The sequence below is a fragment of the Euprymna scolopes genome, chromosome 37 (assembly GCF_053919585.1).
Source record: "Euprymna scolopes isolate OS-2025 chromosome 37, ASM5391958v1, whole genome shotgun sequence".
Classification (NCBI taxonomy): domain Eukaryota; kingdom Metazoa; phylum Mollusca; class Cephalopoda; order Sepiida; family Sepiolidae; genus Euprymna; species Euprymna scolopes.
In genome coordinates this window covers 89,803,744-89,821,956 of record NC_136518.1, presented here as the reverse complement: position 1 = coordinate 89,821,956, position 18,213 = coordinate 89,803,744, and the positions used below count along the sequence as shown (strand labels likewise).

Sequence of the window (18,213 nt, the reverse complement as noted above, 5' to 3'; positions counted from 1 at the left end):
TTGACATAGGCTGGCAGGAAGGGATACCAGTCACAGAAGTCCTCACTTGTGCTGGACTCCCAAGCATTCCCACTATCCTGATGAAGGTTCAGCTTCACTGGGCTGGTCATGTAGCCCCCATGCCAGACTACAGACTACCCAAGAAGCTTCTGTTTGCTGAGCTCCAACATGGCAAGCGCTCCCATGGCAGTCAAAGAAAACGATTTAAAGGCATCACTGAAGGCCTTCAACATAGATCCGTCATCATGGGAGCAGACAGCTTTAGATAAAGCCAAGTGGCAGGCTGCTGTTCATGACGGCGCCTGCAAATATGAAAGCTACCGAAAGGTTAGTGCAGAGAAGCGCAGAAAGGACAGGAAGGACAATGTTTTGAAACCCTCGACATCTGCTATGATTCCCTGTTCCCACTGCAATAGAACTTTTCAAGCAAGGATTCGGCTTATCAGCCATATCCGTACTCACTGATGATGACTCCCCCCACCCTACCCTACCCTACAGGATGATCTGATGGTCCTCGTCGTATCGACGGACGAACACCCCCCCAAATGCGGTGGGTTGTGTGGAAAGTTATTCTGTATAATCAAGTGGTTGTACTTTGTTACTAAAATATAAGTCTAACAAGAAATAAATATAATAAGAAAGTATATGGCATGGAGTTTTATTTAGAATTCAATATGCACACTAGCATTCATGACCAGCTTTTCAAAATTTATCAACAAAAATTATCAACTGATTTGAAAAGTTTATTTTTACTTGTTCAATGGTCATGGCGACCAAGAAAGCAACAAGTCTTAACATTCTATAAGCTATGTTTCTGACAATGGTTTTAATTGCTATTTTAACTGTTAATCTATCTCATAAACTCTTATTTTATGCTTTAAACTATACCTACGTTAGTACATAGATTCTTTAAATACTTTAATGAGCATTATCATGAATCCATTGGATGCATAATTTTTCTGGCTCAGTATATTCAGACTGGTATCTCTTGAATTAATTTAAAGTTATCACCCTGATCTATATGAGGTTACAGTGAGAAATAAATCTTCAGATTTGAAGTACAAAAATGTCATGCACATACATAGTTTGAGATATTGATAGACTTTTTCTTTCCATGGCTGGAGCTTTAGAAAAGAGAGATGCACCTATATATACATTATTAGTACACAAAAGCATAGCCTGCAAAATAAAAGAAAACCTCTTTTAAAACAAAAACAAAAAGGTTTATTTCAGTGGCATTGGATGATGTCTCAGTAAGAAAAATGAAGAGTTGAAAGTTCTTTGGGCTATTGAAAATCAGCTAACAGTTATCTTCAGGTGAAGATCATCAATGTTGAAGCATTTAGTGGAGAGAGAGAGAGAGAGAGAGAGAGAGAGAGAGAGAGAGAGAGAGAGAGAGAGAAGTAATGTCTTTTTTTGATACTGCCTGGGTTCTCTCTGCTGACTAACTGTATTTTGCAAAGTGGTCAAAGAACTTCCTCAGAGGATAGATAGAATCAATGCATCTGGCAAGCTAATTGATCAGTTTGTGACTAAATTACCCAGCTAGAACATTGATTCATAAGGAAAAATAAGTCTTTATTTTATTCTAGCCTGTTACTGAGCTGGCCAAACATATTTAGCTCAACTGTTCACTTTTACTTGATTACACACTATCGTTTAGCTCCCCATTGTCTAGATCAGGGTCTCCAAAGTTTTCGAACAGAGCGCCATATTACTGACTTTAAAGCTACGCAGGCCAAAATAAAAAAAATATCTGGACATGTTTTTTACTGTTTTACTTAATTGTTTTACTTTTTAGTGAAACTGGTTCTCCAATCTTATAATCATTTTATGAATAAAAAGGAAAAACACCACACTATTTTCACACTTTTCCATTTTTTTAAATTTTTCATGAATATTTTTATGTTTTCCATAAGAGCTCTGTGGGCCGGATTAAAAACTTTGGCAGGCCGTATTTGACCACCACTGGTCTAGATAAGAATGGCTTCTGAGAACTAAAATGGCGAATCCCAAGACGTCTAGTCATTTCAACATGACAGCTTCTCTGTAGACATTAGTTTATGTTCAAGTTCTTGTGTATTTACCAGCAATTCACATCTATTCTTGCTTGTGTTAGAAACTGTTAACATAGACTTTTGTCTTAGTAATTATATCTATTTAATCGCCCACCCCTTTTTGGTGTCTCATGTCTCTTGTACATTTATAAACTTTCTGGTGTGGTTTCCAAAATTCCCTCTATATAAAATAAAAACAAGAACGAAGGAAATAATTTGCATTATGTATGTATCCATTATGAAATGAAAATATCATATTTTAAAAATTACGTAAATTGATCAAGTAGTTTTCTTTTTTATAAAGAAAATCATTTTTTAAGCAATTAATTTGTATTCATCTATAATATAAATCTTACCTGTCTGTTTAAATGTATGTATGCATGTATGTATGTATGTACATCTGCCTAAAACTTTCGATAGAGGCAATGGATTTTCACAAGATTTGTAACATTTTGAAGTCTAACCCTTAGGACGACAAATATAGAAAAATTGGCCAAAAACATTAATTCCTTCACCCTCAACTGGGCACATTTCTACAGGGAGGGGTCGCCTTTTCCGCCGATATTTTCGAAAGTCATCCTCTTTTCGATTGACTAGCCTTAATTTGTCACTTCCGGCTTGGCGATGGGCGCAACAGCAAAAACGTCACATTTTTTTTTCACATTCTTTTCCTCCTTCACGGTAGGGGTTCAAGCCTGTCTGCCTGCCTAATACCACTTTTATTTTTTTGCTCAACACACACCTCCAAACACCCGGGCAACGCCGGAGACCCAGGCTAGTTACAACATGAATCTCAAGTTTTAATTATTCTTCAGTTACTTCCCTTTGTTTTCTTTTAGATCGTATTCAAAATGGCGGACAAAACAGTTACTCTTCCATTACTTATAAAATTTGATTTTCTTATTTAAAAATAAGACTCCTCAATCATTTTATATGACTTTTTGGAATATGACACTTTCGTTTTGTCCATATGTACATACATCATCCAGACTTTTCTTTAGTTTTATTTTTTAATAGAGGTGGAATTCTAGACGAAAGCCAATTTCTGTATGATTATTTGTATAAATACAGTTGACTTCTTCATCATTACCATTCTCTTTATCATTGTCTTCTTCCTCATTTATTTTCATGCGTACTCAAGAAAATATTTATTCAAGATGGTTTTGTTCAAAGTGGAGAAAGTCTCCACAATGGAAATATATGAAATAAAAATTTCAATATTCGAATGTTATCGTTTTACTACTGTTTTCAATTTAATTTTAGTGTATGAGGTAACCCTGGATATGGCTCTGGCTTCTGATACAAGCGGCGATTTTCTTGATTTATTAAAATGTATGATCAATGGAGAAAGGGAGACAACTGTCAAAGTAAACAGAGAATTGGCCAGGCAAGACGCACAAGAACTTTATGCGGTAAGAGTTTTAAATGAAATTGATTAAACTAATAAGAGAGGTAAAGAATCTCAATTATAAAAAAAATTGTCGACATGAAAGTGAGACTAACCTTATATAGATAGAGAATTGCATCAGCAGTGAGATATCTAAACAACAATTTTTTTTTTAATACAGGATGAATTCTTATTACAAAAAATATAAATAATAATTTGGTCATTCATTTTTGTCTATTTTTCTGTTTCACCTCCCTTAACTTCAGGCTGGAGAAGGTCGCTTTGGAACAAGTGAAAGAAGATTTAACAACATCCTCTGCACCCGAAGCTTCTTCCATCTGCGGGAAATGTGCGTTCAGTATAATGAGATTGCGGGGCATGACATTGAAGAAGCAATTGAAAGTGAAACCAGTGGTTGCTTATGTGATGCTTACAAAGCTATTGGTAAATAGCAAAGTGTTTTTATCTTTTTGTATTTTTTTTCTTTTAAAGGGACCACCTGTATTTCCAGAACCACAATTATGTGTCCCTTTCCAACTACGTGAAAAAGTGTGTTGTATTTTAAATAGGAAATTTTTTGAGTCAGTAATTTAATAGTGTTGCCTCAGAAATCTCTGAGTGATCTCTCTTTGACGGATCTCCAAGTTATCTCCCTTGAACTATATCTTGGCTAATGTTAGGAAAATGTATTGCTCTCATTGAAAGTTAAGAAAACATGTCCATACATGCGCAGAAGTTAGGGTAGAGATCTTATCCTCTCTTTGGCTGGACTTTTAAAGCCATAGAATATTGTCTAACCAGTTTGCCATAATGGCATGACCTTTTTCCAATCTTGGTCACTGTTCTATAGAAACCGTTTCTGGTATCAGTCACCTAGACACACAGAAACTACCACCAACACAAATGTAAGTGATATTTATTTATACATTATTCATATAAAGTCTCTATTTCTTACAAATGTCTTATTTTATTGGGATATTGATGTATTCTTTCTGTGTAAATTTAGGGATATGAGGTGCAGAAGGGGGGGTAGAGAATAGAATTTTCTTATCTTTTTTTATGCTATATTTTAAATCAGCATGCGAGACAAATTATATCTGTGATTTTACTCATTTTTATATCATATTAGCAGGACCCATTAACCAGCATTGCTCGGTGTAAGCATGCCCCCTCCTCGCAAAAGAAACAAAAAAGCTATGGTTGTTGCTGGTGGCCAAACCCCAACGTCTTAATGTTAAGTACAGGTTTCGGAACAGACACCTCTAATCTCTTCATTTTAAGAACAGCATATGGAATAGACACGACCAACTTCGCCATGGTAAGAATGGCTTTATGAATAAACACCCAATTTTCTGAGTGGGGGCGGACTATCAAAGTATTTGCCCCAACTTCAACCTTGATACATGTTGTCAGCATACCCACCTGCAAAGACTATAAACCCCCCCCCCAAAAAAAAAGTGGGGATAGATGGCAGTGTCATGCAAAGAGAAGTACACTTTTTATCATATGTGTGTAGAACAGTAAATTACAGTTAATGGGGGTTGGTCGATATCTGCCGATGCCTGGTATCACAGCTGTGGTGTGAGCATAGGTAAACATCTTCCAATCCTCAACAAAAAAATAAAATAAAAGGTGTCAGTAATTAGCAATATAAAGACCAGTTTCAATATTTAATATAGAAATTTATTGGAGGAAAGATCACTTTTTTTAGTGTATTTTTTATATGTGCATGCTGTGTTGACATGCAATGGAAAGATTAAGTCATTAAATGATTTACAAGATGCTCAAAGTTCTTGGAAATAAATGTTAGATGCATATGTGTGAGGACTTAATATGTATTTCTTACATAGAGTCAGATAGAACTTGAGTAAAAATTGTAACAACAAATGGAAAAAGAAACCTCCTCCGACTGAGGAAATCATATCTTTTTAGAGAAAAATGTTTCTTCTTTTTTTTTTCACAAAAAGAATTAACAATTTGTTACATTAGTTAGTTCCAGTAATGTGATACTTTTTCTCCCTAAATGTGTCTGATTTGAGAAAAGGTTATTTTTTTGGAGAATTAATTCAGTGAGGTTTGAGTGTTAATATTAGCTGCAAAAACATTTTTTCTTTTGTGTTTCCACCATGTGGCTTAGCCTGGGACCAAAGCCCCCAAACGGTTTGTTGTCAGCCTGCAGGGAGAAAAGAGGCAAAGACGTGCAAAGTTATGCTGAAGGTTTAACGTCACACACAAGGACGGAGTCGGCAGCGGTATTGTTGACTCCTAAAACTGCATTCTGAACTGGTTTGGATTTCGTGTGCAGTGTCCTCTTATACTTTTTGGGTAGCTCTGAGCGAAGCCATCAGAAAAAGATTTAAGAAATGTGTTTGTCTTCAAGCATTGATTGGACAGAAAATGGAAACCCTGTCTCATGGTATTGTCTTGTACTATGTCCATGTGAAGAGACACAGTTTACTTTTTACTTCTACAGAATTTATATGAGTGGATATGACAAATATATGTGTAACCAAAATGCGTGCATAACTGGAATGTTATTTATTTATTTATTTTAATGTCTATGGTGTATCGCTACATAGTGCATAGTGAAATAATTTTTATGATTTCGAAAGTGAAAAATATTTTTTTGTTTTTGCCTAATTACCCCAATGTAGGCTCGGTGCCACTTTGATGTAGGGGCTACTACAATTCTCTTTTATTAAAAGAATCGGTGGACACTTATGAAATTGCCTCCACCTCTCTAAATTCCACAATTTACAGTTTTTCCTTTTTCATGTTAATCTCATTGAGTACACACTTAACTTTCAGATTAAAAAAAAAAACAAAAGTGAAAAAAACAAAAATTTTATGAGTTATCATCAAGGATTTTTCTCGGTGATGGTCATAAAGTACATGTTCAATTTAGTAGAACGTTATAATTGAAAACTGATCCCTGACGATAAAAGTAGTAAGAAATTTATTAACCTGTAAGGTAAGTTCATAATCGATAAGACTAACGTTAATAAAGTATAAATTGTGGAATTTAAAGGGAGGTAATTTCCTAAACGTCTGCAAGAGATTCATTCATATTATCATCTCGTAAGTTTTGACGTTTGATCGAACAGTATGTTTTACTAAATTAAATCATTAAATGAAGAAAACTGGAACGATGTTTGCTTTTTTATTAATGTAGAAGACAAATGTTTTACAAACGTTACCATAACATGTACTGTATAAGGAAAAAAAAATGAAATCGTTGCCGCAGCTTATTTTGTAAATGTTTTCAGTGGCTGGCAATATTGTTGGTTCATTAATTGTTTTGAAAAACCGTACTGTATCACTTACTGCTAAATCAAAGGAAAACGTGGTACCGCTTTTTAAAAATGTTTTCATATAATGTAAGTATTGGAGATTCGTTGCTTTTCTGTTAATACTCGGTTACAGAGAACAGTTTGTAATCGTTTACTAAGAGATCATTTCATTTTAGCATCGCATAATTTAGGATGCTGAAATCAGACATGATAAAAAGAAAGCTGCAACATATTTTTTAATGTAACAATATGTAAATAATGTTAATCCAAATAATGCAAAATTACATAATTTATGACGCTGATTCAACGGTATTTGCAGTAGATATAAACATCACCTGAGGTAGCTGTGCTAACTTATTCATATGAAAGTTAAAACTATTTTGTTTGTGCAACTTTAAGGTAAGTGTTATGGTAATTTTTCTAAACAGTAGTCTGTAAAGTAGAGGAAAAGCAACGATAGGAAAGTATAAATGATTTAAAACAATGTGTGGCAATTGAATGGCCATACTGATTAAGGGTGTTCATTTTTTGTATGATTACGTATAATCTGAAATAATAGAATTTCATGGTTGCAGCCAATGAGAAATGGCAGAATGTTCATAGGGAAAAATCATTATTTTCAATTAGTGAAGTATAACGGTAGTTGTATGCGTATGAGTGTTTAATCTAGTGAATAAGGGTGTCAGATCAATATAGTTATAATAGTTATATATTTACCCAGTCTTGACTGGGAGAGTGGGAGGACTTTTCAGATAGAGGGAAAAATATAAACTACTTTGTCTATAGATCTTGGCAATTATGGTGCTGTCACTCATAGGAAGTAAGAGAGGATTTTATTATAACGAATAAATGTAATTGTAACAGCGTTCAACTGTTACATAAGATGGTAGGTAAAAGTTTAGATATAATAAATTTGTATGTGGCATCTGTTATTGCAAACCTACTGTAATTTGGTCCAGAGGGAAATTTCTGCAATCAAAATATTATATATAGGATTAAATAGCACTATATATATTTTTTTACCTCCTTTTATGTTTTTTAAACTTACATTTACCTAACCCAATCACATTATCACTATAATGAAATAATTGATAATGATAATTGACAAAGCAGGGGAGGGTAGAGCGGTAGCTCTAAATATATTTAAGGCTTTTAACAGGGTATAGCATGAAAGTTTTCTCAGGAAAATCAGATCATATGGTATCACTGGAAGAATACTTAACATAATTAAATCCTTCTTAGATAAGAGAAAAGTCCAGGTTGTTCTCAATGGTCATACATCTAAACAATATGGTATAAATGCGGGAGTGCCTCAGGGGTCTATCCTTGGACCTCTATTATTTCTAATATTCATAAATGACCCCCCTGACAAAATTGTCTGTGAGATGGGTATATATGCTGATCACATCACGCTCTATAACAGACACAACAGGAAAACAAATGTACACATATCTAAAGAAATGGCAGAAACACTAGAGGATGACCTCCAATATCTAGTGGAATTGGGACCAAAATGGATGGTCACATTCAATGCTGCCAAGGCTAAACTTGTTTCCTTCAATGACTACAAGAAACCTTCTCTACCACCAATAGCAATGGCCAAAAACTTTATCTGAAAGTACATCTTTTAAACTCCTCGGCATAACGTTCACAGGAAACATGAGTTGGAACAATTACATTGAGAGCATTGCCAAGACTGCTGCTAAAAAGGTAGGTTCTCTCTACTGTGCTATAGAAAGCTACTAATACCCAATACTGTACCTCTATAAGGCCACCATTCGCCCATGTATGGAGTATTGTGGTAGTTTCTGTGTGTCATTTGGGCTGGTGCATATGCTACTAGTCTCTCACTCCTAGACAAAGTTCAAAAGAGAGTTGCCAACCTTATAGGTTCTGAACTATCATCTAAGATTCAACCTCTGTCCCATCGACAAAATGTAGCATCCCTCTGCCTGTTCTACAAGTGCTTTAATGGTGAATGCTCCGACAAACTGCAAGCACTTGTACCCCCTCAACTTAAATACCCCTTCACAGTTGAGATCCCTAGATGTAAGAGAGCCTTCTACTCCAGTATTTTCTTCCGCAGAATCGCTACACTTTGGAATTCCCTTCCAGGTTCCTGCTTCCCCAACTGTACTGACACGCAGAAGGTCAAGTGTAGCATGAACTGACATCTTGCTGCCACACTCCCCACCTAGTACCCCTGTAGCTTATGATGCTGATAGTAGCCTCCTACATCAAAGTGGCAATGTGCCTTGTTTGGGGTGAAAATATTAAATAAATTAAAAAAAAAGGTGCTGCTGTGCTATTTGGGAGATCAAGCAGCCATATCTACACTATCTCTTTGAATTTTTGCCAGCTAAGAGAAAAAAATCTTTGCCCAGAAATCACATTGTTTTAAACTTTTCAACTCCTACATGACCCTGATTATGTAACAGTGTATAAATCCAACTACTTCTTTAATATTGTCCTTTCCTCTTTCTTCATCTCCCTAGCTGGACTGCATTCCAAGCAGCAAGTTTGCCAGGATTATGTCTAAGCCATGCAAACAAGCAAGGAGATGGACTTGTTTGTCAGAGACTATTTGAGATGTAGATCATCTAAGAGCTATTTAGGGATACTGAAATCTCATCCTCACTGCCATACCAGTTGCGGCAACTTTGGACAACTTTCTGGAGACTTCGAATTTATTCTATGCCAAGTCAGCGATGCCTGAGATTGATATAAACTAGAGGCAAAATATAAAAAGAGGCCTAAAAATCACTTTAGGGATTACAGAATGTTAGGAGCTGGCATTCATTTCAAACTGTTAAAGTGATCCACACAAAAATTTTTTCAGGTGGATGTCTATTGAATTAGGCTTTTATTAAATTTCTAGAGCAAAAACAAAATGGGCGCAGTTGTCGAAAATACAGAATTATAATAACATGACACAGCTTCATATGTACTTAAGATAATGTTATTAAATTTTCTGTAGTTTAAGATTATCACATGTGATACATGATGAACTTAGTTCAGATAGATTCCCCTATTTTTATACATTTAATATGATTCTATTATTACTTTGTAGCCAAATCAAAGAGGAACACCATTGTGAAAGTGCTTAATTATAACAAAATCACTGATCTTTTTATTATGATGATATCATAAAATTTTGAAGATACTCTCATGCTATAATAACAAAAAAGCTTGAAAATATCATTTAGTCTAAGTCATCATGGGCACAATTCAAAGGATTTCGACAAGTTTCCTTAGAACCACCACAAGCGGCGGTGCATCTCAGTTCCTTCAGATGACAACTGCATCTTTGAAATCCACAATTCTTTCACTGGCATTGTGTGAGTTTGAGGTAAACCTCTGGCAATGGTTAATCACTCATCAGATGAGGAACTATATTTCCATTTGTGCCATCCTGGTTCCATCCATTTCCAACCAAGGAATACGTCTGGCTGTGCGATCAGTGAAGAAAGCCAAATTGTACAGGATGGTATCTATCTATCTATCTATCTATCTATCTATCTTTCTATAAAAGTGAATGTGTCTGTGTATGTGCCTGTGTGTGTGTCTGTCTGTGTATATTTCCCTACGCAATAACTCTGTCAATTTTTAGTCTACAGACTCGAAATTTGATATACAGGGTACTGAGATTTGGAAAAATCAATGTGATCGGTTTTCGACCAGAAATTTCGCTGTTAAAGGGTCAAATTTCAACGATTTGACCTTTGAGAACTCTACCAAACTCCTCAAACACTTGAAATTTTAAGATATAGGTTCCTTGGACATGGATCTAATTTAATAACTGGAGTTGAGCCCAAAACAATAAATGTTAAGGGGTTATAATAGGGTCAAAGTTAAAAAAATTTGACCTCTGCGGTCTCTACCAAATTATTCAGACAATTTCTGGTCTAAACATTTGAAATTTTACATAAAGGGTATTCAGAGATAGGGCAAGCTTTTTAATCAGGTCGGGTCGAAATGTTGAGCTACTAATATATAAATGTATGTGTGTATGATTGCATGTCTGCCTAAAACTTTCGATGGAGGCGACGGATTTTTACAAGATCAGTATCGTTTTGAAGTTCGACCCTTCAGACGACAAATATCGAAAAATTGGCTAAAAACATTAATTTCTTCACTCTCAACTGGGTACTTTTCTACAGGGGGTAGCTTTTTTCGCCAATATTTTTGAAAGTCATCCTCTCTTTTCGATTATCTAGCCTTAATTAAAACGTAAGTCACTTCTGGATTGGCGGTATTTGTAACAACAAAGACGTCAGGGTTTTCCCCCATTCTTTTCCTCCTTCATGGTGCGGGTTCGAGCCTGCCTTCCTACTACCACTTTTTTTTTTTTGCTTAACACATACATCCAAGCACCCGGGCAACACCGGGCTGAAATGCTAGTATATCTATAAAAGTGAACGTGTCTGTGTGTGTGTCTGTGTATCTTTGAGAACTCTACCAAACTCCTCCGACAATTTTGGGTCTAAACACTTGAAATTTTAGATATAGGTCCCTTGGACATGGATCTAACTTAATAACTGGATTTGGGCCCAAAACAATAAATGTTAACGGGTCATAATATGGGTCAAAGTTTAAAAAAATTTTATCCTTGCGGTCTCTATCAAATTACTCAGACAATTTCTGGTCTAAACATTTGAAATTTTACATAAAGTGTATTTAGAGATAGGGCAAACTTTTTAATAGGTTTCGGTCGAAAATTTTTAGTTACCAATATATAAATGTATGTATGTATGTTTGCATGTGTGCCTAAAACTTTCGATAGAGGCGACGGATTTTACCAAGATCATTATCATTTTGAAGTTCGACCCTTCAGACGCCAAATATCGAAAAATTGACTAAAAACATTAATATCTTAGCCTTCAACTGGACACTTTTCTACAGGAGGCGGGGGTCGCTTATTTTGCCTGTATTTTCGAAAGTCATTTTCTCCTTTAGATTGTCTAGCCTTAATTAAAACGTACATCACTTCCGGTTTGGTGGTCGTTGTAACAGCAAAGACGTCAGAGTTTTTCCCTGTTCTTTTCCTCCTTTGCAGTACGGGTTCGAGCCTGCCTTCCTACTACCCCTTTTTTTTTTGCTGAACATACACCTCCAAACAGCCGGGCAACGCCGGGCTGAAATGCTAGTTTAATACAAAATTGGAACAATATATATTTCCCAAGACTATTGTAATAAGTTAAATAGCAGTGAAGCATTAAGATGATAATATAGCTGTAGTAACCTTTGCATTTATGCATATATATTCAATTTTTCTGTCTATTTACCTTTGAAAACAAATCTAAATATTATTTTAAAAATTGTGATTTATTTTTATTTTCTAGTTCGAATGGGAAAAAGCCTGCCTGGGTATTTTGCTTATCGTGCCCATAAAAGTATGAAAGGTCTTGGAACCAAGGACCTTAACCTGATCCGAATTCTCATCAGCAGATCTGAGGTAATCTCTGTTTTATATTTTTTAAATCTTAATCCTTTTTAACTTAAAGATATGAATAGAGAGAGATTTCGACTGCAATCGATTAAAAAGATCATGTGTGTTCTAATCTGTACTAACGTATAGAGTAGATGTGGTGTCAGATACGCTCTTCATTTTCTGATTCATTTTTAAGCATCAGCTTAAATTTAAAATTATATGTATGAGAAAGATCACATTTTCTACTATTCTGTAAGGCTAATTTTTGTTTACTACGTTTAATTCTTATTTATATAAGACTAGCAGGGAGAACCGATGTTGCCTGTGATTTCCATCAAAATCGGTGAAATCAATTTTTAACTAAATCGATTGATTACTTGATCTAGTCAAGGACCCACAGTCATGCAATATGAAGAAGCTTTATATGTCTCTCTGCAGTGACTTAGTCCACAATGGATTATAGTCTACATTGCACTGTAGTGAACCTCCTGTTGATTTTATTAAATTATTTTTATATAATAGCTTGAATTAAAGTTTAAAATGCAAAAGTCAGGTATCATAATCCACTTGTGCTAAATAAAAACATTCATTTCGAATATGCTCCTGTCTTATCAAAGAACCTACTATTGATTTTATATAGCTTGTATGGTGATAAAACTTCTCAAATGCACTTGTGATGTTGGGCTGTATAAGAGTGTTAACTTTGTTCACAATCGGGCAGTTCCTTCTTTAATTGGATTCTATTTATCCAGAGGAGGAGTTACACTAATAGTAATTAACCACGTAGAACAGTGTTTGCCAAATTATGAGATAAAAGCAGCTGCATGCAATATATCAGACGAGTTTCAGACTGAAGATTTAAAAGGTCTTATTTTCAATCGTGGATCTCTGCATCCCCATTTTGTATTGTCCTGCACCCCCCCCCCAAAAAAAAAATCTAGTTTTTTAAAAATTCAGCTTAATTAATAATTTATCTGGAATATATATGGAATTTTGAGTTAAAATCTTTATTAAATCATTTTGATCAATTAAATTTCAAGGATCCCAGAAAATAAGCTAGTCAAAAACGACAAATCACTGATTTTTTCTGATTGTACACTGCTACCAAACATAATAATCTTGAGTTGTTGTGAACAAATAAGGATTAAGATTCGTTTGTTTAGTCTAATATGTAAAAGGCTATATGTTTGTCTGTATGTCTGTCTGTCTGTTTGTCTGTATCCATATTTTCAAACTCTATCCCTTCCAAAACTAAAAGTCACAGAGCGGCTCTAGGGGCCTCAAATTGGGTTTTTTATGACCTATTATTTATGGGTCTTTTGCCTGTTAAAATAGTTTTTAAGAGGTCAAAAATGGGTCAAAATGTAAAAGCTCGTTATGAATTTTGTACATTCATCTTAGTCTTTTGAAAAATCACGACTCTATAATAATATATACGAAATCTGAACAAATTAAAATATCATATAAAAGTGTATTTTACGACCGGGCAAAGCCGCCCCCCCCTTCCCTGCTAGAAATATACATATTTTTAATATCCACTCTTTTTTGTTTATAAAATAAATCTTTCCTTATATTAAAAATCGATCTTAGTAGAGAATAAACTCATTTTAAAATGAGAATTTATGATGCTAGTGACACGATTTTTGTGTTTGTAAATATAATTTATAAAACTCAGTATGTCTGTCCGCCTCCATATTTTCAAACTCTCTCTCTTCCAAAACTAAAAGTCGCAGAGCAGTGCTAGGGTAGGTGTATTAGAAATTTGGGGGAATTTTTGACACCCCTAACAGAAAACTGCGAATAAAATATAAAAAACTCGTAATTTCTCTTTTTAAAGTTCATTGTTTATTTTCTGTATGGAATATACTTCCAAAATAAACTATTAAAGTTGTTTAAAAAAATAATAGAAATATTATTTTTTTTTTTTAAAAAACAGTGTTTACAAAATGCCGACGCACCTTCATGCAGCCATTTTTTTTGTGTAATGAAATCAATTGAATTTTACGAGTTAAATATTTTTCAATTTTTAAACTTTAAAAATCTATAAAAATTTTTCTATTGGTCCAATTTTTTCAATATTTTCAGAGTCAATGTGAAATTTTATGCGCTTTCTAATAAACCGAATATAATATTTTAGACAAACGTTATTTTTTAAATTCAACTCCCCATTTTGAAATTTCTATTAAAAATTAAATAATTAATTTATGTACCAAAGTTTTATATATCACAAATTGAAGATAAAAGATCAATAAATAAAATATTCTAATTTAAAAAAAAAAACAAAAAAACACTAACCTAGTTTTAAAACAGGACAGTTTGTCCGATAAAATGCATGCCCATTGGCTGATTGGGCACGATGGATACTAGAAAACTGATTGGCTAACTAAATCCTCAATAGAAGAGGACCAAATAAAAACGATAAACAACCACAGACTTCGCGCATAAGCCTGAGGAATCCTAGAGTGGATGAAACGCCGAATATTCAGTGTAGCTTAATCGCCATATATATTTTATAAATTACTATATATATATCGGACGATATCAAAACATCGTTAAACTCACTACTCGTTCAAGCAGCCGCCAATAGCGTAATGGTTAGAAGCCTTGACTGCCGTATAAACGGTCGGGTTTCGATCCTGGCTTGAGGTAGTTGCCTGTCTAGCCGCACTGATGAGCTGTGAAACAGCGAAACAGTACTGTATGTGGATGACTATATATATATATATATATATATATATATATATATATATATATATATATATTATCACTTTTACACTAATTTTATTCTGAATTTTTAAAGAAACTATTTAGACTGTCGATATTTACATACCTATATATATATATATATATATATATATATATATATATATATAGTTATCTACATACAGTAGTTTCACTGTATCATGTGGCTAGATTAGCAACTACTACAAGCCAGGTTTGAAATTCGACCGCCTAGGCGATAGTCAGAACTCCTAACCGTTATGCTACTCGGTTGCTGCTAAGATGGGTATGTGAATTAACAATATTCAAATATTGTCCAAATTCCTAATCTCTATTTGTTACACAAAGAGCATTGCTTAATATGCTATTGGCAGATTATTTATCATTTCCCAATATGCTCAACTCAAGATATCACACACACACACACACACACACACACACACACACACACACACACACACACACACACACACACAGTTTATAACATTAAAAACGATTTGAAGTTAAAATCAATGTAGTATTACATAGTAATAGGGGAAAAAGATGTTTTAAAACTTTTTTCGTATTGAGCAATCCACTCTCTGTTCTGTAAAACTCCATTATGTGAAAATCTTGCTTTTTCGAGCATATTTAAGCATTTCAAGTCTGTAATATTTAATAGATTTTGTACTTGAAATATCTCCTCATTTAATAATATTAAAAATAAGCAACATAAACAATTTTTATTGTTTAGAGACAATTTTCATCTCACTCTGTTTAGACAGTCTATGTTTATATTTACCCAATGAAAATGAGAACAGTAGATGAAATAATCCAAATACATTATCAGTACTAAAAAAAAATTGAAATGTTTTATTTTTTCAGATTGATATGGTGCAAGTGCGTCAAGAATATGAAGAGAAATATGAAACGTCTCTTGCTGATGCAATTTGCTCTGAAACCATGGGAGATTATGAAGAAGTTCTGCTGGCCTTGATCGGACATCGAATGGGATCGTAAAGAGTTTGAAACCGAAGCAAAAACGAAATTCCATCTAATAAAGCATCGGAAAAAATTCCCCTTCAATGAGTTTGAAAAACTCTGACACTTTTTCCGAACGTTCCTAGTGGATAATTCCTCATATATGTTTACCTAATATCCATTTATCAATTTCATGCTGAGTTAAAAAAAAAAAATTAAATTAAAAATAAAATATTTAACTTTTAAAATTTATTTTGAGAAAAACTGTTTAAATTAAAAGGAAAATTTCGGCATTTTTTCCAATCGCAAATAAAACAAGGGTGAATAAAATAAATTTACAACAAATAAATGTTACAAAAGGCATGATAAGGTACTGTGCTTTAACTTATTTTAAGCATTTATTTAAATAGTGAAATGAATAAGCGTTTATTTAAAGAGTGAAATGAAACCGTCATTTTTTTCTTCTAACTGAACTGACCTGACACTACATTTGTTTCAAAGTAAATAAACGCTTTAATATAAGTTAAAACACAAAAAAAAAACTATCAGTCAGAAAAGGAGCTTATTTTGCATTTGGTAACATTTATTTATTGTATATTTTTCACCCCATTTTTTTGGTTTGTTAACTATTGTAAAAAATGCCCGAAATTTTATTAATTTTTTGAAAGCTGTATTAATAAATTTAAAAATTAAAACCCATAAAATGATGTTAAGAGGTTATTATTATATTTTTAAATGATATTTAGAAAACGGATAAAACTGAAGAAAAATTTTTAATATTGATCTTGGTTGAATGTTAAGAAACAGTGAATACAGAAAAATGAATAAAGAAACAAAGATTTGTTTACTTAGAAAGGGAATGTAATCTTGAAATATAGTTTGAAGAATATAATAGTCATTTGACACTTTTTCAACGGGTTTTATTTTCAAAATATGCACTGATATAGAACGAATATAATCATGCAAAATTTCACAATGCTTCTAATAAAGCATAATATTTAAAAAATATGTTAATCAAGAATGTTTGCTTGATTCTTATGACGAATCTGTATGTAAAACCAATTTCAACATTTTGTATTATTAAAAAATATCAAAATAATCCATTTATATCTGCTTAAGTCCGTTTTTTTTGTACTGGCTTATTTATCTTTGCAAATATTTATAATTTTGTTGCATTATGGAATAAAAAAGTTAATTAAAATAATGTGTTTTTAAATTATTTTTAATTTAATTTAATTAATTCATTTTTAATTATTTGTCTTATTTGTTCTAAATTATCCTCATAAACTTCCGATGGAAAAGGATTACGCATGTGAAATTTGAAAATTTCTATAATACGGTATTTTTTTATTTTCAAATTTGGATGCCAGTTATTACGGAATAAGGGAAGAAGTTTACATTGGAGAAACAGAAATTAAAAAAAAAAAATGATCAAGGGAGGTCACTCCATGTGCTTTTCAAGGTAAACATGAAGTTACCCCCCTTAGATAATTATTATAATTCATGGTTAGCTCCCTTTATAGTGATTACATTTTAAAAAGGAATACACGCTAGTTACTCAATAATTTTTCTTCAAACTTACATTCAAACTTTCGTTCAAATATACAGTAATAGATATTAAAAAAAATCTTTGTCATTTTCTTAAATATACTCTTTTAGTGTGAGCCTTTTGAAATTTGAAGAATATAATCACTTCAATGAATCAATTATTTTTAAAGATATCTTTTTTATGTTATTGTTGAAATAGGATTGTTCAATTTATGATAATCATCATCTGTTTTACATTCTGGCCCGCATTAAACGGTTTTTATAAATTGACTTCCAATCTAACCTATTTCTGGTAAGGTGTAGAGGACTAGGATATATAAATCCTAATCCCGTTACAAAAAAAAAAAAAAAAAAAAAAAATAATGAAACGAATGGAATTGAAGGAAACCAAAACTCAATTGATGGATAAGATAAACGTCATTTATTTACTGTTGAAAGAATGAATGTTTTAGATATAACATGTGTTCATGTCCGCGCGGGTGTAACCATTATTTGTTGCGGGATTGGTCTTATATAAGGAAAAAGGAAATGTGTTTTCATCTCACGTTCAGGTCACTATTGTTTGTTTGCGCGTAGGAAAAGAAGTGAGTAATAGCGTAGAAATGAGAATGATAGTCCAGCGTGTAGACAAAGACAAAGGATAGAGGATTGACATCAGTTAAAATGTGTGCTATGTTAGCCGTCAGCTACGCGGTGGTGTTCTCTGGCACAAGTAGTAGATAGAGAGAGAAAGAGTGTACGGACTGTCTGTTGGCCTTTTGTCCCACATAGTAGTAAATGGCATGAGGTACGCGCGTGCGCACGCATGCCAAAAAGGCG

The 18,213-nt window shown here is 33.4% G+C and overlaps 1 protein-coding gene across 4 annotated transcripts in view; it reads left to right on the top strand.

The window, feature by feature from the left end:
• Positions 1-17,050, top strand: part of LOC145261283 (annexin A13-like) — a 65,917-nt gene extending 48,867 nt beyond the window's left edge. For all 4 annotated transcript variants that reach the window (XM_080119773.1, XM_080119772.1, XM_080119770.1 and 1 more), the window contains exons 6-9: positions 3,321-3,469; positions 3,711-3,888; positions 12,077-12,189; positions 15,751-17,050. In XM_080119773.1, coding sequence (XP_079975899.1) covers positions 3,321-3,469; positions 3,711-3,888; positions 12,077-12,189; positions 15,751-15,885 — 575 coding nt within the window. In that variant the 3' untranslated portion in view covers positions 15,886-17,050. The remainder of the gene's footprint in view (positions 1-3,320; positions 3,470-3,710; positions 3,889-12,076; positions 12,190-15,750) is intronic.
• Positions 17,051-18,213: the final 1,163 nt, after the last annotated feature.